At 38.6% G+C, this 26,326-nt stretch overlaps 2 protein-coding genes and 1 non-coding gene across 6 annotated transcripts; 2 read left to right on the top strand and 1 right to left on the bottom strand.

Annotated features, from left to right (window-relative positions):
- Positions 1 to 872: 872 nt before the first annotated feature.
- Positions 873 to 13,034, top strand: LOC116323147 (kelch domain-containing protein 1-like). 2 transcript variants are annotated; one of them, XM_031743415.2, is made up of 13 exons: positions 873 to 1,171; positions 1,995 to 2,065; positions 2,339 to 2,456; positions 6,633 to 6,745; positions 6,970 to 7,060; positions 7,152 to 7,250; positions 8,133 to 8,207; positions 10,055 to 10,113; positions 10,233 to 10,345; positions 10,640 to 10,712; positions 10,891 to 10,975; positions 12,195 to 12,274; positions 12,654 to 13,034. In XM_031743415.2, the coding sequence occupies exons 1-13, from the start codon at positions 1,070 to 1,072 to the stop codon at positions 12,772 to 12,774; spliced, it is 1,200 nt and encodes a 399-aa protein (XP_031599275.1). In that variant the 5' UTR covers positions 873 to 1,069; the 3' UTR covers positions 12,775 to 13,034. The 2 variants fall into 2 exon arrangements, with proteins under 2 accessions (XP_031599275.1, XP_031599284.1); XM_031743424.2 differs by lacking the exon at positions 873 to 1,171 and adding an exon at positions 1,476 to 1,577.
- Positions 13,035 to 13,230: 196 nt separating this feature from the next.
- LOC116324072 (LIM and SH3 domain protein 1-like) lies at positions 13,231 to 24,984 on the bottom strand. 3 transcript variants are annotated; one of them, XM_031744613.2, is made up of 8 exons: positions 24,789 to 24,984; positions 23,740 to 23,834; positions 22,182 to 22,266; positions 18,729 to 18,836; positions 17,210 to 17,317; positions 14,659 to 14,728; positions 14,489 to 14,580; positions 13,231 to 13,717 (listed from the first exon to the last, which is right to left on the bottom strand). In XM_031744613.2, exons 1-8 carry the CDS (start codon positions 24,855 to 24,857, stop codon positions 13,544 to 13,546), a joined length of 801 nt encoding a protein of 266 aa, XP_031600473.1. In that variant the 5' UTR covers positions 24,858 to 24,984; the 3' UTR covers positions 13,231 to 13,543. The 3 variants fall into 3 exon arrangements, with proteins under 3 accessions (XP_031600473.1, XP_031600489.1, XP_031600481.1); XM_031744629.2 differs by lacking the exon at positions 18,729 to 18,836; XM_031744621.2 differs by lacking the exon at positions 17,210 to 17,317 and having other exon boundaries at positions 24,789 to 24,983.
- A 734-nt stretch (positions 24,985 to 25,718) lies between these two features.
- On the top strand, positions 25,719 to 25,790 carry trnac-gca. The gene has a single exon. It is a non-coding gene; the product is annotated as a tRNA-Cys (tRNA).
- Positions 25,791 to 26,326: the final 536 nt, after the last annotated feature.

The following is a 26,326-nucleotide window of genomic DNA, read 5'->3' as shown; positions in this document are numbered from 1 at the left end:
CAAAGTGTTTTAAACGGATAGTTTGATCCTCACTCTGGACTCTGTTTTATTTCAGTGAGCGTGGCTATCCCTTATATGGTCACATGTGGCACATGGCTGTCCCAGGGACCTTATGTTTACCAATCAGAAGAAAGATGGCTTAAAGCAAGAGGCCCTAAAACAGTCTATGGGGCTGTAACAAAGACCAGTATTAGAAAAACAAGGATTATTTTAAACTGAATAATGCGAAGCTACTCTGGTTAAGTCCACGTTTAACATGAACCTTGAAATGTGCAGGACTTTTAGAGACAAAGAGCTCCTGCAGAAGGAAGGGGATGACCAGTAATATGTAGTGAAAATACACAGATTAGATGTGATTTACAGTATTATTGAAAATAAACAGGATTGATGAATCTAATGTTTTGACCTTCAATTCACTAGAATTCAACTAGGATTTGTTTTTGGAAGCTCCTGAAGAGGGGAGGAGGGAGAAGTCTTGGCTGTATAACAGGTTGAGCTGCTCATTTTAATTTGGGACGATTTATGTTGCCAAATTGACATGAAAAGCAACAGATGTATCACTCTGAGCACATTCCTTAACACCAAACCATACCTAACGCTTCTATGCTCTGATTTCACCTGTGTTTGGGGTGTTAAAATATCCACTTCACTGCTTCTCTAACCTGCCTGTTTATTGTTGAGTATACTAGCATGATTATATTTCACTCTATCAGATATAAGCTGCAGAAATTATGTGCAATGTGTTAAATTTTCATGCGGCCCATCAAAACAAATGATTCTTAATTACTTAGGTATTCTAAACACGCAACCTCCGTGCGCTGTGGTATGCCGGTGGAGGCGAACTTGCATGAAGGGCTCATACTTGTGGGAGGAGTAAGCAAAGGCAGCAAGCCTGAAAAACACGTTCCGCAAAGCCTCCAGTCCAGACGGTTCTTTTCTCTGAGCCATGATCAGATCCTCTGAGCCGCCACAGCATTCACCTTAAGCTTTGTTAAGCACTTTTCGGCGGTTTTTATTTGAGCGGCGTAGCGCTGCTCATCAGGTAGGAGAGTAAGAGCGCAGAGCTGGGATGGATGCTGCTCAGAGAGACGCGCCGGTCAGCCCGCTGGAGAGGAGCAGCCACACCGCGTTCATACACAACAAAACGCTGTATGTGTGGGGAGGTTACCAGGTAAGAAGCGCCGAGGTGTAATTATAGCCTCGCTACCTGTGCAGGTCCCCAAAACTTGATTCTGTTCATCTGGACGTTTTCAGTTGGAGAAACGTTTCGTCACTCATCCAATGACTTCTTCAGTCTCGTACTGATGATGAAGAGAATTAACTTTCTAGGATTTCCTTTCTTTACCTGGATGATTAGGTGCAGGTACGCGGAGCCACGTCATGACAATAAATAAAAAAAAAAAAAAAAAAAGTCACCGGTGACTGCTTCTATGGTAACTCAGTGCGTCCTCGCTGTGTTTACTTTGAGGAAATTGAATCCTAAAGGAATAAATCACCGGAGTAAATCAGTGCTCGTATTTATGTGATGAGTACCACGATGAAAGCTTTAACATGCATCACGCATGTTTCGTTGAAAGGTACTAAAGCTTGAGCTGCTACTGAATTGAATGAGTTACACAAAAGTGTACCAGCACCTTTGTGTAATAGATTTAATTCAAAGTGAACATTTGTTTTGGTTCAGTGCGTTTGTGACTGTATATGTATACGTAGACCTAAAAAAACACTGCGGAAACCAACTTGGCAAATGAACTGGAGATCTCAAATATCCTTCTAGGAATCCTTAGCTACAGGAGCATGTTTAAACGAGAAACATTTTTTTTAAACTGCATCTTGCTGCATCCAGGTTGTTGCTATGTCCATCAGCTATTTAAAGCCACCAAAGCTTTTCAGCAATGTGCAGCTTTAGTGAACAAAAGAGGACATATGCGTTTTTTTCTTTGTTTTTTAAAAAGAAAATCCTTTCACAGCTTTATCTTGTCTTTGTTCCTTCACAGGTAGTTGCTGGACAGGATGTCGTGTTGCCCAGTGATGAGATATGGCTCTGTGATTTAGACAGTGGGATGTGGTAAGATCAAATGAGGGCTGTTTATCAGCTGAGATAAATGCTGTGTCACACTGATATGTATCAGAGGATAGGACAAACTAGATAAAAGTGACTTAGCAGCTGTATAAGAACACAGATTCAAACAACAGCCTTTTCTTTTATGGTTATTTGAGTCAGGTCAACTAAAACCAAAGCCAACCTTTCTTAGTGTTTACTTTATAGGTGTGTTTAAGATTTCTAAGGCTTTACCTTCTTATCTTTTACAGGCGTTTTTTAACATTTTTGTCTTTGCAGGGAGCGGAGAGAGATGACTGGGGACATCCCACCAGACCTGTCGGGCTTCTGCGGTGCTAATATTAACACTAAACTCTACATCTTTGGAGGCTATGAAACAGCTGGGTACTCCAACCAGGTGAGATGCTGGGCAACACATTCTGTTCCAACTCAGACCTGAGCGTCACGTTTGATAAAGATAAACGCTTGAACAAACTTCTGCAATCATATAAAAACATTCGTTCAATTTTATGGTTTTATGTATCAGGAGGTAATAAAATAAATCATCTGGTACTTACCAGGTTCATCCATCAAAATGCAGAAGTAGTGTCTGAAAAACTTCAGTGGAGGAAATAATTATGCACAAGGTTGTGTGACAGTGTTTCAGCTTCAGCATTTTTTTTTCTTGTTCAGCCAATTTAAATAGTGTTTAACATGAATACAGCCAATACTTCCTCTTGAAAACATAATACTAAACTTTTTAGTGTAAGCATATTCCAGTATTCTTTATCTCAACTCATCTTATTTGAAATAATCATACCAGAAGTATTTTAATGAAAGATATTGTCAGATGCCGACACTTAGACATCTTGGCACTATCTTATGGATGCTGGAGAATCTGGATTTTCATTTTCTTCTTTGCGGTGATTTTCTTATCTTGGACTGGCAAATCATGCGCTCCATGGCTTTCACTTGCTTGGTTCCTTTTCTTGTAGTCTTTTTTTATTTATTGAGCTTTCACTTGAGCCATAGTGGGTGTCTGAATGCAGATTGCACAGCCCTGTTGGTTCAGGATAATTCAGCTCTAACAACAAATGCACAGTGGTAAGTTAAAAATGGGCCAGTGTGCATGTTTCACTAATCAGAGACTAATTTTACAATTTTGTGCAGGGCAAGAACTTTTCCATGCAGATATTAGTACTTAAGGTAAATGCCCTCTTGTATGGCTCAGTTTTAAGGAAGTTTTAACTTGTCGGAGAGATGTCCTCACATCTAGAGGAGTTCATGCTCCTGTGGCTGCATAATAAGCCCTACAATCTTTACCCATCCACCACCGTACTTGACAACTGGACTGCCATGAACTTTTACATTTAACATGTTAACAGAGGCCTGTAGAGTTTGAGCTCTTGGGTTTTTTGCAGTTTCTCGGAGCATGCTGTGAACAGCACTCCAGCTACTTCCATCCATCCATTTTCTTCAGCTTATCCAATTTGGGGTCGTTAAGGGGGTGGAGCCTATCCCAACTGTTATAGAACAAGAGGTGGGGTATATCCGAAATGGGTTGCTAGTCTGTTGCAGGGCAATCATTCACGCTCACATTCACACATATGACCAGTATAAGTTCACTATTTCACTTAACTAACTTGATGGTAATATGTGAAACTGTTGGAAAATGATTTTAGCCTTTCTATTTGACTGGGTGCAGATGTATCAGTCACAATTTGGCTACCAGTTTGCTCCTGTCAGATAGTTTACTTTAAAATTTGGTAAATGAGTTGTACAAACATGTAATCCTGGTTTAGAAAAAGAATGGACAAGAAAGTGTCCCTACCTCCAAACTGTCACCATGGCAGCTCTTATTTATATATGTATATATATATATATATATATATCCATTCCATTCGCTTCCGCTTATCCTTTTCAGGGTCGCGGGGGGCACTGGAGCCTATCCCAGCTGTCATAGGGCGAGAGGCGGGGTACGCCCTGGACAGGTCGCCAGTCTGTCGCAGGGCTAACACACAGGGACGGACAACCATTCGCACTCACATTCACTCGCACATTTACACCTAGTGGCAATTTGGATTATCCAATTAACCTGTCCCCACAAGCTGCATGTCTTTGGACGGTGGGAGGAAGCCGAGTACCCGGAGAGAACCCACGCAAACACGGGAGAACATGCAAACTCCACACAGAAAGACCCGGCTTGATGGTGGAATTGAACTCAGGACCTTCTTGCTGTGCGGCAACAGTGCTAACCACCGTGCCACCGTGCTGCCCATATATATATATATATATATGTGTGTATGTATGTGTATGTATGTATATATATATATATATATATATATATATATATATATATATATATATATATATATATATATATATATATATATATATATATATATATATATATATATATATATATATATATATATATATATATATATATATATATATATATATATATATATATATATATATATATATATATATATATATATATATATATATATATATATATATATATATATATATATATATATATATATATATATATATATATATATATATATATATATATATATATATATATATATATATATATATATATATATATATATATATATATATATATATATATATATATATATATATAAGTTACAGTTCAAAATTAAAATGTCTCATTCACATTGGAACATTGCATTTAGCACTGACTGTCCTTTGTCTTTGATATAATGAGCAAATATTAGCATGCACAAAGTCAAAAAGTTAGCTAGTGACTTGAGCTGGTGTAAATGTTGTTGAGATCAGGTTATCGTTCTGAACTTTGCTAGATTTGCTCACAGTGGGAGTCCATACTTCAGCAGAACTGTTTAAAGGATAGTTGAATAGATTTGGAAAACTACACCTAGCTACCCCCCCGTAAACTTTTGATATCAGACTTTACATTTTTTGGTAACTTGCAAAAAAACAAACCAAAAACCAAACAAATTTTTTTTTAAAGTCAGTTTCAGCACAATATTACTAAGATGCACAATAGTAAGAAAGCAGACAAGGCTCTCTTTCTCGGGCTTTCTAAAAAAACAACAAACAAAAAAAATTCCTTGCATAACTCTTTGACACTTCACATGTATGTGCAGCGGTATGCATGCCTCCTTCCCCAGGAACAACACATTTGAAGTAGTGTATTTTTTTTTTTAAGTGTAATATTGTTCATTATGTTTCAGATGTACTATTTGAGTAAGTCTTCTGAGCTTTTTTTTTTTTTTAAAAAGAAAGCTGTAAAAGTTGTTTGACTTTTTCAGAGGTCATCAAATATTTGTCTCTTCTGAAAACGGGCTCAGCTGTGTGACTTCATTGTTGTGATAATGTTTAAGAAGAACTCACTAAGAGCCTGACCTGTTCTTTATACTTTCTGGTGGCTATCACTGATATGGAAGATTGGACAATGTGATCGGACGTGCATAAAGATTGCCCCAGAGTCACAGGGGCTTGTCTGCACATCAGTGTTTAGAGAGGCATAAAGGAGATTCATCTATTTAAAATAATTCATTTTTTTCATGTTTTGACTGTGGTGTTTTGATTCAGGGTATGAAGACGGTCTCCAAATGTAGTTTATCTTGTGTATTATTCCAAGCTGTGTGTGTGTGTGTGTGTGTGTGTGTGTGTGTGTGTGTGTGTGTGTGTGTGTGTGTGTGTGTGTGTGTGTGTGTGTGTGTGTGTGTGTGTGTGTGTGTGTGTGTGTGTGTGTGTGTGTGTGTGTGTGTGTGTGTGTGTGTGTGTGTGTGTGTGTGGGTGTATGGGTGTATGATTCACAAATGCTGTTTTGCCAGGCTCATACCAGACTCTGTAGATACTGGAGATTATCCAGCTCGATCATCTGTTCTGATAGCTATTTGAAGCGTGTGAAAGCTCTCTGCAGAGGCAGACTAGAAGTTCACAAAGAATGGCTTTTAAAATGAAAAGGTGCATAAGCAGTGTGGGTTTACCATCCCTATAATATGAAAAATTTAGAGTCAAGAATTTGTGGCTCAGTTTTGACAATAAAATACAAACACGAGCAGCCAGAAGCTCCTTAAAAAAAAGGTTTGAATTAAAAATTGGCTAGATCGAAAATATCCCCATTATACCACCTGAACCATGGATACAAGGTAGCATGGATCCATGCTTTCATGCTGTTTATGGCAAATTTGCTCCTACCAGTTTTGTTTCTCCTCTTATGTCTGACATCAACAAGGCATTTTTCCCCCAGAGAACTGACGCTCACTTGATATTTTCTCTTTTTCTGACCATTCTCTCTGAACCCTAGTCATGGTTGTGTGGAAAAAATCAGTAGATCAGCAATTTGTGAAGTACTCGGATCAACCCATCTGCCACCAATAAACATGCCACATTAAAAGTCTTAAATCACCTTTCCTCCTCATTCTGATCCACAGTTTGATCTTGGCCATGTCTAACACACCTAAATGCATTAGACCATGTGATTGATTAATTTGATATTTGCATTAAGGAGCAGCTGATCAGGTGTACCTACCAAAGTAGCCAGCGAGTGTATTTTTCTTATTTTGTTTAATAAATTGAACTGTTTTTGTAGATGTTCAGCGTTGACCTCTCTGAGCCATGCTGCTCATGGAAGAGAGTGACTGACACGAAGGGAACGACCCCCTCACCTCGTAACAAACACTCCTGCTGGGTACACAGAGACAGGTCAGTTACTACAATACACAAGCTGTCAGTGAATAGCAGCCCCAGTTTTACAAATACAAATAGCAGTGGTTTATGTTGCACCTTCACCTCATTGTTTTGTTTAATTGAGGGATGTTTGTTTGTCGTTGTTTTTTTTCACAAATTCTTCCAGGTTTCAGTAATTTCATTTTTTCAAATGAAAGGTAAAAAGAGCATTATTGTCTCCTTTATTTGTCTCTGTGCAGATTGATCTACTTTGGTGGATATGGATGCAAGACCTTGAGTGAGTTACGAAACACATCGTCATCAAACTTCACTTTGGAAGAGATGTCCTGGGTAGATATTACTCTGATAGAGAGCTTTGGTTGCCGATTTATTGGTTAATCATTGTTTTACTAATGATGATCCATTTTTTTTTTCTTTTTAGTCAAGAGCTGTAAATGAAGTAACTCTGTGCAAGGGATGGAACAGTGAGGTGAATGTGTTTGACACACTCACAGCTACATGGAGCATGCCGGAGACTCAAGTGAGTAGAACAGTACGATGGTCCTACTTTTGAACTATTAGGCTATAACCATGCTAACAGTTCTCAGAGGCTGTATTCAGACACAGCTGTGCTAAAAGCTATACTAAAACTTTGATGTTTTATTACAACGTGCTGACATCAGCCTGCTTTTCTAACGACACACTGATGTCTGACTTTTGACCTATGACCTTGAAGCATTACACACTAAAATTGTATATTTTGTTATCTTTAATCAAATGACTGGAGCAGAAGTTGATCCCAGCTGAAAACTTCCACACTTCAAAAAGATTCTGTAATTTACTAAATGAATACCTTGTAACAATTAATAAGACATTAAAATAGCAACTGAGACAATACACTCACAAATAAAGTGTTTACTGATATCATAATTAAGGGAGCTGAGGGCTCTTTTTCCACAGACTTGTACACAATTAGACACCTTTTTGCAACTAGAGGAGTTGCTGGCCATTAGAAGGAGTTAAGGTTTTAGCTACATCCTACATTGTGTTTACCATGCTCATATAATAGAATACCATATTACAGCATGGTGGGTATATGATAGGTTTTTCATATATGTAGAAAAATTAGGGTCTAACTGAAAGCGAAGGGACAGGTTTCAGTGGTAAAGTCACTGTATTGAAATGCTGGTGGTGCTACAGGAAAAGCTGCAGGTCTAAGCTTCATCATCTGAGGACCATTTTGTGGAAGGATCACCAGCCTCATCAGTTGTTGTCAAGGTTATCAGACTAGCAAGGATGATTCTCTGGGTGGGCCTAAAATAAATTTTAAAAAAATAAAAAAATGGAGTAGGATGATGTCACAAAACTATAATTCGTGTTTTGGTAATTTTTATAATGAAATGGTGTGTTTTCTTTTGTTCAGGGTTCTGCTCCATCCCCCAGAGGCTGCCATGCCAGTGCCTTGCTGGGGAACAAAGGTTACATCAATGGTGGTGTGGTGAGTTCACTTTTCTGAGCTGCTTAACGACACCATAAACAACCAAAAATATGCAGACACTCTTGCACGCAACCTATTTTGTATCGGTTGATCTGCATTTTGTTTCAAGTCGTCCTCAAAGGGAAACTTTAATGCTGAAGTATACTGCGACTATTTTAGACAATACTCTGCCTCCAACTTTGTGGTAACAGTTTGGGGAAGGCCCTTTCCTGTTTCAACATCCCTTTCCTGTTGTGACGTGACGCCGCTCTCATGCACAAAGCCAGATCCTTTATAAAAATGGTTTTCTTTTTTGGTGTGAAAGAATTTGACTGACCTGCACAGAGTCCCGACCTCAGTCCCATCCACCCTCTCTGGGATGAGGTGGAAGTCAATGCTTATCACCTAACAACAGTGTTCCACCTTACAAATGCAGCTACAGTCTTGCGGGAAAATCTCAGAAAAGTGGAGTGGAAATACAACAAATTAATACACATAGCTTTATATTGAGATGCTCAACAATAATATATATTCTGTCGGTCATGTAGTGATGGCAGATTAACAGTCACTCTCTTAAAACTTTATTTCTCCAAAAGTATGATTTTAAATGCCAAAAAGTTCCAGGATTTAAGATTTCCCAGCTGCCCCTTTTAGGTTTATCTCCTTCCACACCTCCAGTCCTCTCCCAGCATGCCAATATTATTAGTTTGCTCCATAGAAATTCTGTTCTGACCTCAGACTGACCCGACTGTCATACAGTAAAAAATATGACAAAGTCCAGGTTCAGACACTAAAGGTCGTAATAAAAGGCCTATATTTCTGAGGGCTACACACACTGAAAAAATACACCAACTCATATCAGCTTGCAGCTTCTCTATATGGAGACACAAAGAGGCAAATATAGTTTCACTCACCACAGGTGTGAGTGAAAGTGTAACGTAAGCACCCACAGGATCACACAATGAACATAAACCTCAAGGCCCTCTAAAAGGCTGATAACACTTTTCTTGCCCAAAACGGTGTAGACAAAGTAGAAAAAAAAAACTTTGCATGTAAAATTGTCCTGTAAGAAAGATGAGAGGGCAAAATATGCATTGAGACCCGCATAACTGGTGGCCTTAAGGTATATTAAATGTATGCCTTTATCTTTGTGTGAAGCTTCTGATTTTGTTGCATCATCTTTCTTTTGATTCTACTTTAATTTTGAGGATCGACACTGCAGCATTCACAAGATTGTGTGGAGCTGAACCTGAAATTAGCTGCTTTTTACCCCTCAACTGCAAAAGGGTGATGGGGTGTTGTTGTCACCCCACTGATCGGGCGGCGTGGACACCTAAGTTTGTGAATGCAATAACTTGAGAACAGGGTGATTTTGAAATCGATACCATAGGTGTGTCTACTAGGCGGCTGAGGGGTTTTAGAGTTTTGTGAAAACAAGAGCATATTACTAACTCACCACCTGCCCGACTTGGCAGACTGTAACTTCCTGTAACTTTGTCCTCCTTCTCCTCAAAATAAAAATGTGTTGTTGTTTTGATAGACTGGTGGAAGAGCCAGTAAGTGGTCAAAACAGGACTTCCAGACTGTACATAAAAGATGGACATAGCTTCCAGGTCTGAAAAGTGTAGCCAATATGGAAGTGCTTTGAACTTTCCTTAAATGGCCATCAGGGGGTGATTATGTCGGTCCCTCTTTTACATACAGTCCAAAAATAGCAGCTGCAAAATAACCGATCCAGATGTGCACAAATTTATAAAGTTGTTGCACTTCATATTTTTCTTTTAATGCTGAGCGCTGCAGTCATTTACAGCCAAGTGTAGTGCCTCAGGCAAGAACAATGCCTAAAAAATCTGAGTTTACATTTGCAGGAAGCAGCAGAGTTGGACATGTTCTGCTTAGACCTGGACACCTGGACCTGGACCAAACTGTAAATTTTCTTTCACTCTTGCACACATACAAAAGCAATGACCTAACAGCATTTGTCCTTAGTGGCTTACTGACCACTGCTCTATATTTTTTTTTTTTTTATTTATCTTTTTTGAACAGTGACATCTCCTCAGCTTTTGCACCTCTTGGTCGCTCTTGGCATACCATGACGCCCACGTCAGATCACACGCTGTTCATGTACGGAGGCTTTGGCACAAATGGAGATACTTTAAGTAAGTCTAAGAACCCAGAATAAGCACCGATCTGTTATGGTATGAGACAAAATACTACAAGAATGAAAGTAATTATAAAGAGGCAGAAAATGAAGTGGTTCTTTATGGTCCGATTTCCCAAAAAACTCCCAAATATTTAAGCAAATCCCTCCTTGTTTTGCCTGATGCCATTTATAAAACAGATAACCATTCTGATTGCATTTAATGATAATCTTTTGGTTCTTTTGGTTCAAGGAAGTGAATGGTTTGTGAAAGTGAAGCTTCTTTATTTTATCATGAGCCTCTTTCTTTTAGATGATGCCTGGCAGTTTAACACACAAACAAGAGAGTGGACCAAGATGATACACCCCCACAAAGACAAGCCCAGGTAATTAAAATCATTTTATACGTGTTAAAATTAAGTGTTTCAGCGTCATAGTTTTATCATAATTTGTTCTCATAGAAATGTCTATTTTATCCATAAAATCTTGTTATTTGTTCCCCAGAACTCTTCAAACTGTACAAAATTTAAGCCTTTCTGCAGTAAACCTTTATTTACTTGACAGAGTTTTCCATACGGCGTGCCTGGGGAGGGATAGTGATGTCGTGGTGTTTGGGGGCAGCAGGAACCTCTGCATCGTCATGGACTCAGTATGTGACTAACATCGGTCATATTGTTTTGTTACACTGTAAGGTTTTACTGAATAAATCCATTGTGGTATAATCCTTTCACATTGCAGACAGCAACAAAAGGCTGCTGCATTAAACAGCAACTTTCCTTAAATACTTTTAAACCCCATTACTCTTAAGGTAATTTGTTGAGTGAACCAATTACAGCGTCGTCTTTAATCAGGAGTGTTACATAAATGAAGGATAAGTAGTTTAAGGGCTCAAAGTATTAAATGCACCTGCAATGTGTTGCAGAGTCATGTGAAAAATAACCTCTTTCAGTTGTAAGGTTTTACATATCAAGGCAACAGAAAAAGTAATTTGTTCCTTAGCGGGTCTTAAAATCAGGTAAATAAGCCTCAGATGAACCACAACACATGGCACTTTACAAATTGCCATTATTTATTTAACAAATACTAAGCCAAAGTGAAGTTTATTATCTGTTTATCAGATCATCAGCAAGTGTGGAGACTTCTATAAATACATAAATTTTGGCAGTTTGCTGGTCTGGAGCCTCCAGCTGTGTGTTAACACAGTATAAAGGAGGAGAGACACCAGCAATGATCTCAGAGAAGCCATTATTGCTGCTCATTGATCTGGGAAGGGTTATTGTCAGAAAGTTTACAGTCAGAAAGTTTATTTATGAGAGGGAAGCTGACGATGTCTCCCAGTGTGTTTCCCAAAGGAAGACATCCTAGCAAATTCACCTCAAGTTCAGATCATGCAATGCTTAAAGAAACTGCAAAAACCTCCTAAAAGCTACATTTCCTGCTCAGATGTAGAAATTGTAGCATTATGCTTTGTTCACAAACAGAAAACTAACTCAAATAAGATGACTGGAATCACTGGTGTTGATGTTGCACAGAAAAAATGAACCTAGGAGCACAGGTGGGAGAGAAATCATGAGCTTTAAAGAGGAAAAAACAGCATTTTGACATTTTGTTCTTGTTAATGTTAAATGCAGCAGTATTTTAGAAAATGTCAGGGATTTGAAGAAAGCCTTCAGGATTTATCATCTGCAAGAAGTCCGTGCAAACGTTTATGACAGTCCGTACAGTAGGACATGCAGAGGGTTCGCTGAGTGTGGCAACCATAAGCTCTGATTCAATTTTTGTGTCCAAAAACGTTCAAGTAGGGAAAAAAGTATGATTCTTTCATGTATCATCCATCCTCATGGGATTATTTTAAATCCTGTCACCAGATGGTTATTTTGAGGCTTCCATCACCACATCACTGCAGAGACGTACTCATCTTTCAGACTCAGCCTTACTCCCTCTCCAGGTATGACTAACTAAAATTTTAGGATTCATTTAACAACACAGATGCAGCGTGGGTTTCATACTTTCTGTTGTGTTAATGATTTCATACTTTAACACATGTATTTCTTGTCATCACTGAAATCTCCATTTACACAGAGTTAATCAGTTTTAATAAAGTCTGCAAACACTTAGAGCTATTTCTATTCTCACTGTGAGCTATGCAACTCCTTGTAGTTGTGCCTCACATGCAGCAAGGCGTGTGAGAGGGCCCCAAGCTGGTACTAGCAAGGTCTACCTAATAAAGTGGTTGGTGAGAGTGTAGGTGACAGAAAACATAAGGGTTCCCTTGAATAAATAAAACTGCACGCTGAGGTATTTTCCTGTGTTCTGCTCTTCTTCAGGTTATGTGAGGATGTCATTGGACGAAACTCAGAGCTGCTCAGGATGCAGCTCAGCTGGCTGCCATCGAAGCTACAGAGGACACTTGAGAAGAGAATGAGCTTTTTTTCTGCCAGTTCTTAAAATTTAAAGAGGACTATGTTTAGACTAGACACCAAAATTCTGAGCAAATCTGTCACTGAAATGTCTTCATTTATAAGTTGGGAATATGTATTTATACTTTTAAAAACAAAATGGTGCTAAAGATACTTTTTAATTTAATTTGTAAATGAAGCCTTTTTCATGTTGGGTAAAATATTATTCCATTTTGTGGTTTCATGTTGTGCTGTCTGTTTAATGTTTAGATATGTTCTGTGAAATAGTAATAAAAGGTATTGATGTAACACATTAGTGTAGCTTTTTTTTTTTATCACTTTCAGAGTGGAAAATGTTGCAAAATAAAAGCATAAGCAATTGTAAAAATATAAGTAATTGTAGCTTTAAAAATACACAGGATAACACTCTACTCTAAGAGTGGGCTCTGTGATAGTAAATGTTACCCCCCCCCCCAAAAAAAAATATATAAATAATTAGTAAATCTGAAGATGAATGGGTTTTATTGTGAATTTGTTTCCTTTCCTCCTTTCTCCTTTGACCTTATTACAAACATAAAAGCTTTATTATCAATATTTATTCTTCATGGAAGTCAAAGAAACTATAAGCAGAGCCCCAACATACGATTTGAAAATTACATTTATGGAAAAAATGCAAAGCAGAACCAGGCAGGGATGCTTTTTAAATGCAATATTTCATTTGCAAAAAGGTGATTTCAAAGCCTGATTGCAGGTGCAGGCAGCAGATCCACAGGGCAGGAGGTGGATCTCTTAATATCTGCTGGGCAGAACTGTTTGTTTCACACAGGTCGTACATAGTTAGCAGGAAGCATGCCCCGCTGCCCAGTGCGCTGGTTAAAGCCGAACACCCATCCCTCGTCTATCGGCTCCACATCTAAGATCAGATCACCTTCCTGCAGAGAAACCTCATCCGCTTCAGCTGCCATGTAGCTGTACATGGCCTGGTAGCGCTTCTGAATGAGTGGAAACACACACAGAGAAGAGATGAATGAACAGAACCAGTCAGACATGCAGACACACTGATATAGCAGATAACAACATAAAGAGCACACAGTCTGCCAGGATACATTTGAATTTAATTTCCCTACAGGAAAAATAAACAGAAGCAAATGTAATACATGGCAAGAAGTTTTAACAATTCACTAGAGCTTGCTGTGCTTATAGTTAATTAAATCTAAAGTCTAAAACTGTGAGCATTCACACCTATGATGAAAGCTTAAAAACTACAGCTGTGTTTCATGAAGTGATAGTATCCGGGATCTGTGTTATCGCTGCAGGAGACAAGAGAAAATTAAAAAAGCTAGAAAAGCATTTCACACAAATACAGGGTATGCTGTATGGGCCAAAGTGTGTAGACACCTTTCTTTACTATTAAAATGTGGGAGTGCACTTGAAATGACGTGTATAGAAAACATAATTTTGTGGCAACAGCTTGTGTTTCTTCTTGCGGGTTTTTTGGTAAATATATCGCCCAGTCTACACAGTCACGTCCATAAAAACCTGGTTTTCTATTCTGGAATACAATAGATTTGGTTGAACTGGAAGCCAGGCCTTATCAATCAACATTCATAGTGAATCCCTGCAGAATCAACCTCTGGAGGAATCTCTCCAGATGACTGATGTACCTACAGAATGAGGCTCATCTTAAAAGAGAGCATGCACACAGGTGTAATGTATGTGTCCACATACTTTTGGGCATACGTTTGCTTATGTATTGTCCTTACCCCTCCACTGTGTGGTGCTACAGCAGCAGTACGCATTTGTCCAGCAGACTGACTGAAGTGACTGACAGGGTTGGAAGGCTGGTCCTCATAGTCTAAACACAAACACAGACTTGATTCACATATTTAAAGGAAAAATTGTTATAAAGTCCCTGTGTAAGGATCCATCTCACCTTGCCTATTTTCCGGAGGAGGCGCGTCACTTCGAATCTTGCTCTTCTCAAAGTCTTCATGGTACTTTATCTGCACACACATGCACACATGTTAAATCCACACGGGGGCGCTGAGCTTTCACATTTGACGGTTCAGCCTCAGCAAACCCTCCCACTGTGAGAAGCAGCTCACCATTTTAGGAGGTGCTGAGAGATGACGAGTGGATATCGCAGCCACAGACGCAGAGAGAGAAAGACCCACATCTATTTAGTGTCCGCTTTTATTTGTCTATTTTCAGTAGTTGCAGCCCACTTGCTCATTTTTGAAGGTCAACCGCTGTCACATTTGTTTAGTTTCACTTGAGGGTGGCTCAAAAAGCCCCCACAGACTCCCATGTTAAAAATGCTGAACTTTATATCATTAGATACCATGTTTATAGCCCAATACAGAGAACTGTTTTTTCCTTCATTAAATAAACAGGAAACTATTTTTTAATTAATTCATTTGGATATTACAGGGAATCACTTTGATGTGCAGGTGTGCTGACACAGGCTTGTAGCCGAAAGCTGTCTTCAAGGCTTCACTTCCAATAACAGGGTTAGGGTTATAGTTAGGGTCCTCTGACCTGGACCGCTTTGCCACGTTTGTGCCTTTTGAAGCTTTTTTAATGGCATTATCAAACTTGCTGCGCAGTTACCTGTCCTAACAGCATGTCCTAGAAGCTTCTTTTGGTGCGTCTTACACTTAGCAAAAATTATGTTTCTCTCCACTGGTTGCAAAAGGAAGTTGCAAATGTAGTCTTACACTTCAGTTTATCTTTGTGGTTAGTAAAGACGTGTGACGACCCCTGACTCTTGTTTTCAACTCTTCACATTTGTCTTGATGCATGCTCAATCACCTAGTTAAGGAAGTCCCAAAAAAGTTGATTCTGTTCATCTGGACGTAGCGTTTTCAGTGGGAGAAACGTTTTAGATGAACAGAATCAACTTTTTTGGGTTTTCTCATTTGCTTTGACGTCGCTGGTGGGCAGAGGAGGGTTTGTCAGTGCCAGCTGTTCCCAGACTATAAATCTAGAGCTGGCACTCTCTTTTTCCCTCCTGCTCCTTGTCACCATCACGCCCTGCATAGCACTTGTTTTTGCACACATACATTGCACACGTACATACACTTGCTTACATCTCCTTACATATCTACAACCTACATCACTGAGGCCATAGATTTGCAAACGTCAATAGTTTCTATTTCAGTTGTTTAACTTGGTTTAATAAATAATGTTTATATTGGCAAGCGGTGTGTCGACCTTTTTGTCATGGCCTTATGAGCCAAGTTGTGACACTTGTCTAATAAGTTTATAGCCTCAATTGCTAATTTAACATATTATTTAATAAAACAATGTGTTTATGCTGTCAATTATGTTGCCATTCAGACTAATACTGATGACAGATCACTGCCATATGTCATGGAGATGTACCCCTCACTGATTAAAAAAAAAAAAACCCAACATGGCTATGCCAAAAATATTCAAGTTGAGGCTTTAAAACAGAATTCCACTAATGGCCTAGTGACATCGCTGGCTGATCTTTTATATGCAGTAAATTGTATTTGCCTTTTTTGGTCTAACTGCCTGAAAGCAACTTATTTTTAAATACTGTTTTTTTCAGTGTTTTCCAACAGAAACCACTGGTGATGGGGTATTCAGTGACACAAAGCAACTCAAAGATTCTTGAACTAGATATGTGCTGAACTTATTTTGTTGTTAGTTTGGTATGTTGCTTGTGCAACATACAGTATGTCCCCCAAGAATAAAAACAACTCTGGGTCTAGTAGGCTACTTAGAGGAAACTGGATGTTGCTTAAGGAAGAGAAGGAGCAGCCTCCTGTGACCTCAAGAAACCTCGAGAGGAGTAAACAGAAACAGGAATTTGTGGGAATAAAACTGGAGGAAAGGGATTGTTTTTAAAGTGGGAAGTGAGGGTGGAGAAAGGAGAAAAAGACTGATACGAATACCAGTGGAAAAAATAAGATATTGCCCCTTTGACACACAGCTTATCACCCGTGATTCCTTTCTACAACTAGTGCTCCCATGAGAGAAGAAGAGAAAGTTTGTGTGTATGTGTGTGTGGATAGCAGTTCCCTTTGTGTCCACAGCTGAGAGACTTTGACCATATAGGGCAGCTGTTCCTCAGTGGATGGAGAGAAATGCCTGAAATGTGCCTGTGTGTCTCTGCAGGGTTGTACTCTTGACATCTTTTGCTGCTCTCTGCAGCAACACGTTCTCTGCTTTGTATGCTGAAGCCGTCAGCAAATCTACAATCCTGATCTGGACTTTCTCGTTTTCTTCTTAGAAAACTAAAATGCCTTGTTTAACATCTGCAGACTTGCTTGCATCTGTCTATGACATGCTTCTGGAACTGAAAAATGTTGCCATAGTGAGATGCATACCAGATGTTTGACAGTCAAGGCCAAGCATCCAGCAGTTTTCCCTCATTTTTGCAAGTAAAGAGTAAACTGAAGATACAAAAGTTCTATTAGAAGGGTATTGAAGGAGTCTGACAACATGACTGCACTTACGTTACTGATCTGGTCCTGTGTCTTCTTCACTCTCTGCATCTCTGGAGTGTCGACCACCACACTGAAACCTTTCCCCTTGCTCTTCTCAAACTCCTCCTTGTAAAGGGCCTGCAAATTTCAGAGTTATTTTAGAAGAATAACTTGAAGTTTAAAGAAAAACCTGCTTGATTGGTAGAAATGTATTTAAAAAAATTGACTCCACTCTCTTTGTGTATCAGGACTGAGTTTTATCTGTTATTAAAATCCAACCGCATGCCTTTTTTTTTTTTGAAAGGATGGCGATACCACTTGAAATTACTATGACTAAAAAATATGTAGTAATGCTGCGCTTCCTCTCCTTTGCATCAATCTTGGTTGCATTGTAGCCCAGGTACAATAACATCTGTGTGTACTGACTTTCCTTATCGCTATAAGGTTTAACCATGGAGGTCTATATTTTTCCTTTTGGCCTTACAGACTTCGAGCTGTCATTGACTAGATTTAAAGTTTTGTTTCATGAGGACAGTTTAAAGCGGTTAATATGAAGTCGCTAACAGCCATTAACGTGGGACTGTCCCCGAAATTCCTCTTGAAGCATGTATAAGGTTCACTAGTGAACACTTTCTCTGTGAAAACAGTGTAAAAACAAATCTGCAGCTCTTAGGGGGTAATGTTATTGATATCAAGAGGCCTAATGGTTAAACTAAGCCAACTGGCTGGTGGTTCATTATTAGCATACAGACATGAGAGTGTTGTCAATCTTTTTATCTGCCTCTGACCAAGAAAGTGAGTGGTCATATTCCCAACAATGATTCAATATTTCTTTAAACATTAAACAAGTTCAATGACACAAGTGGAAGGAAACAGTTAGCTTTGTTACATATCGAATGCATGCATCGTTTCATCTTTGACATCAGCTAAAAACACGGAAGTCGAGTTTTAAAATGAAGCTGCATTCAGTTTCATTGTGCATTGTTTTACTGTTACAACAATCTGTTATTACAGTGACAAAAAATCCAATCCTGCAGCCCGTCTACCATGCACGCTAAAAGAAAATAGTTCTTAAAATAGTTCTCTAAGGGATATTTGCATAGTTCTTTGCAGCCTGAAGTGGAAAATCTATGACTTTTTGCAAACGTTTACATTTTAGTGAAGCTTGTAAACTAAACAGATATCTCTATAGAACATTTCATCTATGCTTTTATTATTTTGCAAGGCACACCTGCAATTGTAACTTCCTAGGATTATTATTATTTTTAATTTCATCTCAAATTTAGCACAACCTGAATGCAGCACTGAATCAAAGCCAACAAAGGATGATTAACAAAGACTTGCATGTAAAGAACAAGATGGTATGGAAGCACATGCAGACATGCAGACATGCAGATAGCAAAGCCGCATCACAAACTTCAATAATGTTTTAAAGAAGGAGGGAAAAAAGGAAGGAAGATCATTTGTTATAATTGGAGAAGTAATGGATAAATGGAGATGTTATTGGAGAATTCGATTCTTGCCGGTCTTTAAGGTGGACCGAGCATACGTTACTGATCTGGTCCTGTGTCTTCTTCACTCTCTGCATCTCTGGAGTGTCAGCCACGGCGCTGAAACCTTTCCCCTTGTTCTTTTCAAACTCCTCCTTATAGAGCGCCTGTAAATTTTCATTCGTCAGTCTTTATTGTTCATTTTAATGTTTTTAACTTAGACAAAGGGGCTTAGGAACATGCTTTGGCTTGAATTCTCAATTCTAAAGGGTTATACTTGTTAAAATGACCATGTTAAACATTTTTACTGCATTTGAATAAAAAATATACAAAAACTGATTCATGCAGGGCTTTAAATGGCCTTTTGGCAAGAATTTTTGAAGCTTAAAACCTCAGGGAAACACTTGCAAACTTATTCCATGCCTGCATGTGTATTTGAAAGTAAATCTGAGATCCCCACGAACTCACGCAGACATGCAAACATAAGTGAGTCATGATGTTGCTATGAGGAATATGCCTCCTCGGTAAGAGAGCTTGACTGCAGAGACTTTTATGGTTATAAACAATGAACTGGGCTGGTTTGATGAGTAAAGCGCAGAACGGGAGGGGTGGTGGTGTAAATTTGATCAGGCTGTTATAACAGCCGTGTTGAAATGAAACGACAGATTTAATTGTTAACCAAAAATACAGCCGCTCTTGGTGTGTTTGTCTTGGTTCATCAGGTGCTTGTTTATTTAGAGACTAACTGTTCAAAGAGACAGCTTAAAAGGAATCTAGTGGAATAAAAAATAAAAGACGGTCACATTTCTTTTATAGGACTCAATCCTTTGCAAAAAAAGAAAACCAGAAAAACTCAGTACAGCCTTACTGTGTCCATATGAATTAAGAGTGTAAGTTGCAGCCAAGTGCTGCTAATCAAATACACTTAATTAACTGATCGTCAAAAAGTTTCAGCACTTTGCTGCTCTGCAGAATTAAGGTGTGTGGTACCACAACGCCACAATCTTCCCGGGGGTGGATTTTCCAGCAAATTCCCCCCAAGTTAGACTGTGCTCAGAGAAATTTAAAAAACAAAACAAAAAAAAACAAGACTTATATATCAGACCCTACACACCTCAGTAAAAATGTTAAATAATAAAATTCATAACAGCAAAATTAGAAAAAAGGTGAAATTTTCTTTTGCTTGTTTGGAAGAGTTGGTTAGAGAAAGCCTCTACATGGCAGTAGACAATATAACGAATAAATTTTATGTATCGTGAATTTTCCTATGTACGATGGTAAAAATGGCTTTATCATAACCATCCAGTATAAATTGCCGTGGCAATATTAAGCTGTCTGCATGTAATTCAGAGTTTTTTCTCCCACACGCTGCCAATGCATCATTAATCCCCCCCTCCCAACAGTTACATTTCCTCTTATCACTCAGCCCTACTTGGCAGTATGGTTTAGGTTTGCAAAGCTGCATCTGAACGCACTGCAACACTTTTGTAACAATGTGCTTTCGACAGAGGAGAACAAAGTGGAGCCATAAAGAACAGCAAACCAAAGAAGCACCACATATACCTCACACATCATGAGGTTTTGCAACCACAGGACCTGGGCAGTCACTGAGTCGACCATGAACTTTGTATACCAGAGTATTCTAGAGTCAGAAGTGAGGCCATGTGCCTGACAGCTAAAGCTTAGTCAACATTTGGTCGTGCAATAGGACAATGATTGCAAGCACAGCAGCAAATCTACAAAAGAAGGGAATGACCCAGTCAAGGTTACACTTCAACCCAGGTGAATTGTTGTGACGGGGACCTTAAAAGAGCTGTGCATAAATGAATGCCCACAAACCTCAGTGAACTGGGCAGATGTAGGTCACAGTGCCTCTCATCAAACAATTGTGCTAATATTTACCATGCATGGTTTTGATTTATTACCACATGTTGACACAGAAACACTTGAAAATAGCAAGGCGGTGACAAAGGAAACAGAAGAGCAGTACTGAAAGTCAATACTGTTTGATGCATTTATAGATGACATCAATGAAGCTACAAAAATATTAAACGGTTTCATGTATTTTTAGACTTTAAAGCGCATACCTTTAAGATTTTTTCAGCCATTATAAGACCTTTGCATTGTTCACTGCATTGAAAAAGTTACATTTAAAACTGTGTCCTCTCTTTTCTGAAACAATTTATGTGTTGAATAATTCACAAAATTCACATTTTTCACTTGGATGATTTTTCTTGGCAATGCAGATTCTTGGCAACGCAGTAGTACCACTCATTTTTCTTAAGAACTGAAAAAAGACCATTCATCAGCTTATGCAGTTTCTTTTAAAGCACTTGAAATTCCAAAACAAATGTGCAAGTGTGCATGAATACTTTGCTATAGAAACCATTCGCTGATAAACAGGAAATGTGAACTGGTAAAAGGTTATGCAGTGTTCAGTTAACTAAATTGAACTATTCCCTGCAAATTTCGATATTCAAATACAAATACAGGTCTGCACGGGTCTCTCGTGAGTGGATAGCCTGACTTTTTTTGTCCTTTTAAAAGGGAAGAGAAGCTTCACCTCAAAATACTGAGTGGCAAGATGATCCTTAAAGTTTAATCGGTGAAGGAATCTCTTTAATTTTGCGTGACTTGCAGGATTTATCTCTTTGATCAGGTTAGAACAGGTTGGCATGAACAGTGTGATTAGTTTAGAGCTTAAGAACAGGGATGGCAGGGAAAAGGAGGCCGGTACCACATCAGAGGCTAAAAGGAGACCGAATCTGAGAGTATTTTTAAAAATGCTCTCAAACCTCTGATCACTTATAAGAGTTCCTGACAAAACGCATTTGAACTTCACGAATGTCAGATTGGCTCATGTTGTAAAAGTAGAGTCTCAAAATGAAGCTACCATGTCCTTATTTAAGTAACTCATCAAAGGGTACCTTTGATTTAATCAAAGGAATCCAATTGTCATGAGAGCAGAGCCAAGATCTGCGTCCTGATCTCCTGCTCTGATACCGAGCTCAGTAAAGGAGATATATATAGAACTTTTCCACCAATGGGTTGCTGTTGCCAGTGCTTAACCTAGAAAAAGCTCCACTTATTTCCACCTTTAAAAAGACTGATGCTGGTGCCAAAAAAGCTGACATCAGCACAGCTCCAAACAATTGCTGCCACCAAAGTTGGAATCACTGTTCCCAGTGGCGGTGTGAGGGCCATGGCGGAAAATTCAGGGCTAATTTTAATAAAACATGAGCCAAAGCAACTTCTGTTAAAATGTGCAGCTTTCACAATGTAAAATTCAGTTCCCTGGCATATCTGGTTATCAAAGACACCAAAGCAGAACTGTTATTTCTCGCACCAGCACCAACACTGTGATGACAGAAAAGAGGCAATCAGGACTGACAGATATTGTAACACCCAGCGATGTTGCTGCAGTGAGCTTACAAAAAGTATCTTCTTTCTCTGCCGGTCAAAACCGAGATGGAAATGATAGCAGAGATAGGCCTGAACTGCTAAAGTCTCACCTGACTATTAAGCATGCTCTGTTGTTTGAGACGCAGATTCTCGGGGGTGTCGGTCACTATGGTGAAGGAGGTTTTGGGGTAATGCCTGAAAAAAAAACCCAGAAGGGAAGAAATTACATAAATGAAGATTCACATCATGCATTCATCCGCCCATCTATCCAGTTAAGCAGCAAGGCCATCACTAGATTGATTTGTGTTAACCAAGGTCCTACAACACAACAGCAATCTTCTATGAAATCCAGCGCAACAATATGATTGGCTGATAGAGTTTTTCCATACATTTTAGCTCCTATGGATGTTCAATGGCTTTATGCTTGGCTGCTTTGTTTTTAGCTATATTTGATTTTCAGGAGAAGTAAACTGTTGTCAGACTGAATTGAATAAACTGATTAATTTGTTCATTCTGCAAATCATTTGTGGATTACGTAACAAGCACAACAGATGAACCCGGGTTGCTGTTTAATAACAATTGGACAGCAAATTTCTAATCTCACGTCAATCCTTAGGAATGACTGGAATCACATGATTCAATCTGTCTGCTCACACTTCTCTTTTCCATCACTTCCACATGCTGCCTGCAGCTTCTCCTGCTCAACCGCTTCAGAAGTTAACTTCTGCTCATGTGGCAGATTTGTTAATGATAAAACAACCAAACCTGTTGAATCACCTTGCACAGATAATAGAAAAAAGGCCGTAGTAAATAATTCCTATGATGCTACGTATTAGAATTTTGTGGCTATAGTTGTGTAATGAATTGATTTTGATTGACGCTAATGTTACTTAATAACAAGCAGTAACATAAAGGAGCTGAAAAAGTGAAATGCCAAAAACTGTAGTGCTTCTAAGGGCCATTTTAGGCTGGCTCCAAAAGTGACTCCCATGTTAAAATGTCCAAATTCAGCAATAAACTTACAATATTTGCCTTTTGTGATTACTGTACAGTGGATTTTTCTTTTCAAGAAATCACTCATTTGGATTTTGTTGAGGCCCAAAGTAGTTGAGCCCTTTGACTGACAGGTGTGCCAACACCTAGCCCATAGCCGATACTGTAGGGCTCACCTCCAGTAATTGGCATTACTGAACTGTACTTCTGGACATTGTGTGTTAATGCAAACTGACTAATATCTGACTAATAATATGGCATGCTGCAAAGTACAGCCTGTCCAAGAAATCTGTGCTTCAAATTTAATGAATGAAATTCTATAATTTATTAGTCAATTACTTGGCACTAGTTAGCACACACAGTGTCTGCGTGAATCATCTGTACAGTGCATGAATGAAGCTTGCTAGCGTTTCCTCATAACTTAGCGCTTGACTCTTTCATCCAAATAAGGCTGGCTCAAAAAAAAGCAAGCAAACAAACAAAAAAACCACCACGTCTACGTCTGAAATGCTAATGCTGAGGCTTCAGAGGGAAGGTAACCACATCTTTTATATTTTATATACGGTTTTGTTTCTTACAAATATACTGCAAGCGCTTAACAAAGAATCAGATGCTATCCAGCTATTTTAAGTGTTTGTTTTAGTCATCATGGTGGTGCACGCTGTGAACACTCACATAGTGCAGTAAGGTTTCTTCTCAAAGCCTTTGTAGTTCGTCATGCTCAAGGCCATCTTGCAGACCTCACAGCTGAAACAACCTTTGTGCCAATACTAGGAAAAAAGAGAAGAGATAGGTTTAGCACTTAGAAGAAAATGCATTTCCATCGACGCAAATTTAGATCTGTATTAACCTTTTTTGACAGAACACTGTGGAAATCTTGTTCACTCTTACTGGCTGATTGAATTTAATGGTTTTTCATTTGAAAAAATAAAACTTTTTTCTCTCTCTTTCTCTCGCTGAGCGGGGAAATCCCTTGACTCCTCTACATAAGGCCACAGCTGTCCTACTAATCTGTTTCTATTTCTCCCATCGCTTCACTATAAGATTGCCAATAAGAAATGGTTCCAGTGGAAAATGACTGTATGAGAAAAAATGCTGTAAAATTAGGTGCATTTTTAAACCTATGCACTATGCATATGCATATAAATTTTCCCATAAATATCTTTTTTACATTATTAAAAGAAATGTCCTGCAGGAAGCCATTCTTCCCAAAAGAAATCAGGAATTGATAACATCTCTGTAACTCAGGTCACTTTGCTTCGGTTAAGTCCTTAAAGTGATTAGATTATCTTGATTATAAATAATATTCATCTGATTCCACTAAAATGATCAGAGTACATCTATTTGAGAAACCACAGATACACAGATTATTATTGATTATGTAAGATATCCCTTTTTTAACATTTGGAGATTTCGAGTTGATTTTTATGTGTAACGGGGTTATTATCTGGACTTGCATTTTGCATGTTTTCTGTCTTGGTTGTGACTGTACAAAATATGCACCTAGTTAAAGCATCACATGAGATATGACTGCATAAAAATATTTTTAAAACTGTAGAATAAAAAAGAACTTTTGCAAGTGGACAAAACTAATATAAATTCAAAATATCTATAATAAAATTGACAGTATAAGTTAGTCTTCATATTCAACTGATAAATCTTTGCATACAGTAGAGTAAATTACATTAAAGTCAGTGGATGGGCTTAAACTTGTTTCACCTTACCTTATCAAGGCAGTTTATTTTTTCTGTTGGGTAAACTGGTTTATTGCATCTCCCACAGGGCGGATTCATGATTGCAGAAAAAAGAAAAACAAGTTTACTGGTCCAGTAAAAAAGTTCAGGAGTAAAGGACCTGTAATGGGCAGCTGGTACTCGAACCGTCCTCCCGCTTTCTCGCAGGCATTTCAGTTAATATGACCCCAAGGCGAGGAGGAGTCAACTGTGCAGCACGGAGACCTCATGTTGCCTTTATGGGTCGTCGGATATAGCAATTTTACTTCTGGTGTTTAAGTAATTATTACGAGATGGTCGTCAAACGTGATTCTATATGATATTTTTAGTAACTTAAAATGAATTAACAACGAAACCATTGCGCATCATTCAGCGACCTCTTTAGCTTGTCCAAATACGTTTTATACATTACATGGTTTTCGCATGCCATGAAGGCAGCATCAGCAGCGTTGAGGAGAAGTGAGGTTGATAACCTTAAAAGGAGTAATAACATAGACTAATCCAAATGTACTGTAATAACGCTTTTAAATAAATAAGGTCGACTCTAAACATAAATTTATCGCAGTAAACTCTAAATATCTACATCTATACAACAACGACAATTTTTCACGCTATTGATGACGTGAATGATAAATAGATATCTCCAACTGCTACGTGGGGACATGATAATATCCTGTATTGCGGTTCGACTTTGTTTATTTGACGCCCTCTGCTGGAAACAAGGTCGATTACAACCAGGTCTGCCATTTTGTTTACATTGTTAACGTTAGCGGAAAGCTTCGGACTAAACACACCTGTGTATTATAATACATGTTGGGATTTATTGGTAAATGCAAGAAACAACTATTACAATGTGTTCAGCGTGTCAGTACTGAACATGTGGTATATTCATATAGCCAGTACTTGGCTGTTTCGTACATCGGGGGTATAGCTCAGTGGTAGAGCATTTGACTGCAGATCAAGAGGTCCCCGGTTCAAATCCGGGTGCCCCCTCTTTTCTTCCCTTGGTGACTTTTTATCGTTGCGTTCGTATAAATAAATGTAATAGAAAACTACACCGATTGCATAGTGATATATGAAGTTTATTCCATACTTAACGAACATAATCTCTACGTGTTGCCGTATGTCTCTTTGTCGCTTTTATGTTTCCCACCGCGTCTTCAAATACTATATTCCACCTTATTTATAAGAAATTCTTCAGAGGGTTTTACCACTAAATTAATTACATGTCCCAATGTGTACTGTTACTTTACGTTTTGATTTTGCCACCATTAGTTGTGTGGAAAATCTCTTTTCTTATTAATCTGCAAAGTTTGCAGATTAATAAGAAAAATAAGTTTGCATAGACGTTGCAAGCGGTTAATATGCCTGCATGTTAGCAAAACTATCGGAATATCTGTCTCTGCTCGGTACACAACTTCATTTTTTAAGTTCAATATGATAAATGATCATCATGGCTGCGCTTGTCATGTGGAATTTCGTGTTGTGTTATGGCGCCATCCTGTGGCAATGCTGTGCACAGCCCTAAA

The sequence above is a fragment of the Oreochromis aureus genome, linkage group 8 (genome assembly GCF_013358895.1).
Source record: "Oreochromis aureus strain Israel breed Guangdong linkage group 8, ZZ_aureus, whole genome shotgun sequence".
NCBI lineage: Eukaryota > Metazoa > Chordata > Actinopteri > Cichliformes > Cichlidae > Oreochromis > Oreochromis aureus.
Note: the sequence above shows the minus strand (reverse complement) of the source record. Positions and strands in the feature narration are given on the sequence as shown.

Bases quoted from the DNA above. Each gene is read 5' to 3' on its own strand.
- LOC116323147 (XM_031743415.2), top strand. From the start codon at position 1,070: ATGGATGCTGCTCAGAGAGACGCGCCGGTCAGCCCGCTGGAGAGGAGC. The intron at 2,066-2,338 runs GTAAGATCAAAT...TTGTCTTTGCAG, and splicing joins GATTTAGACAGTGGGATGTG to GGAGCGGAGAGAGATGACTG. The intron at 10,713-10,890 runs GTAATTAAAATC...TTTACTTGACAG, and splicing joins CCCCACAAAGACAAGCCCAG to AGTTTTCCATACGGCGTGCC.
- LOC116324072 (XM_031744613.2), bottom strand. From the start codon at position 24,857: ATGAATCCGCCCTGTGGGAGATGCAATAAACCAGTTTACCCAACAGAA. The intron at 18,837-22,181 runs GTGAGACTTTAG...GAAAATTTACAG, and splicing joins AGAGCATGCTTAATAGTCAG to GCGCTCTATAAGGAGGAGTT. The intron at 14,729-17,209 runs GTAAGTGCAGTC...ATGTGTGTGCAG, and splicing joins CACAGGACCAGATCAGTAAC to ATAAAGTACCATGAAGACTT.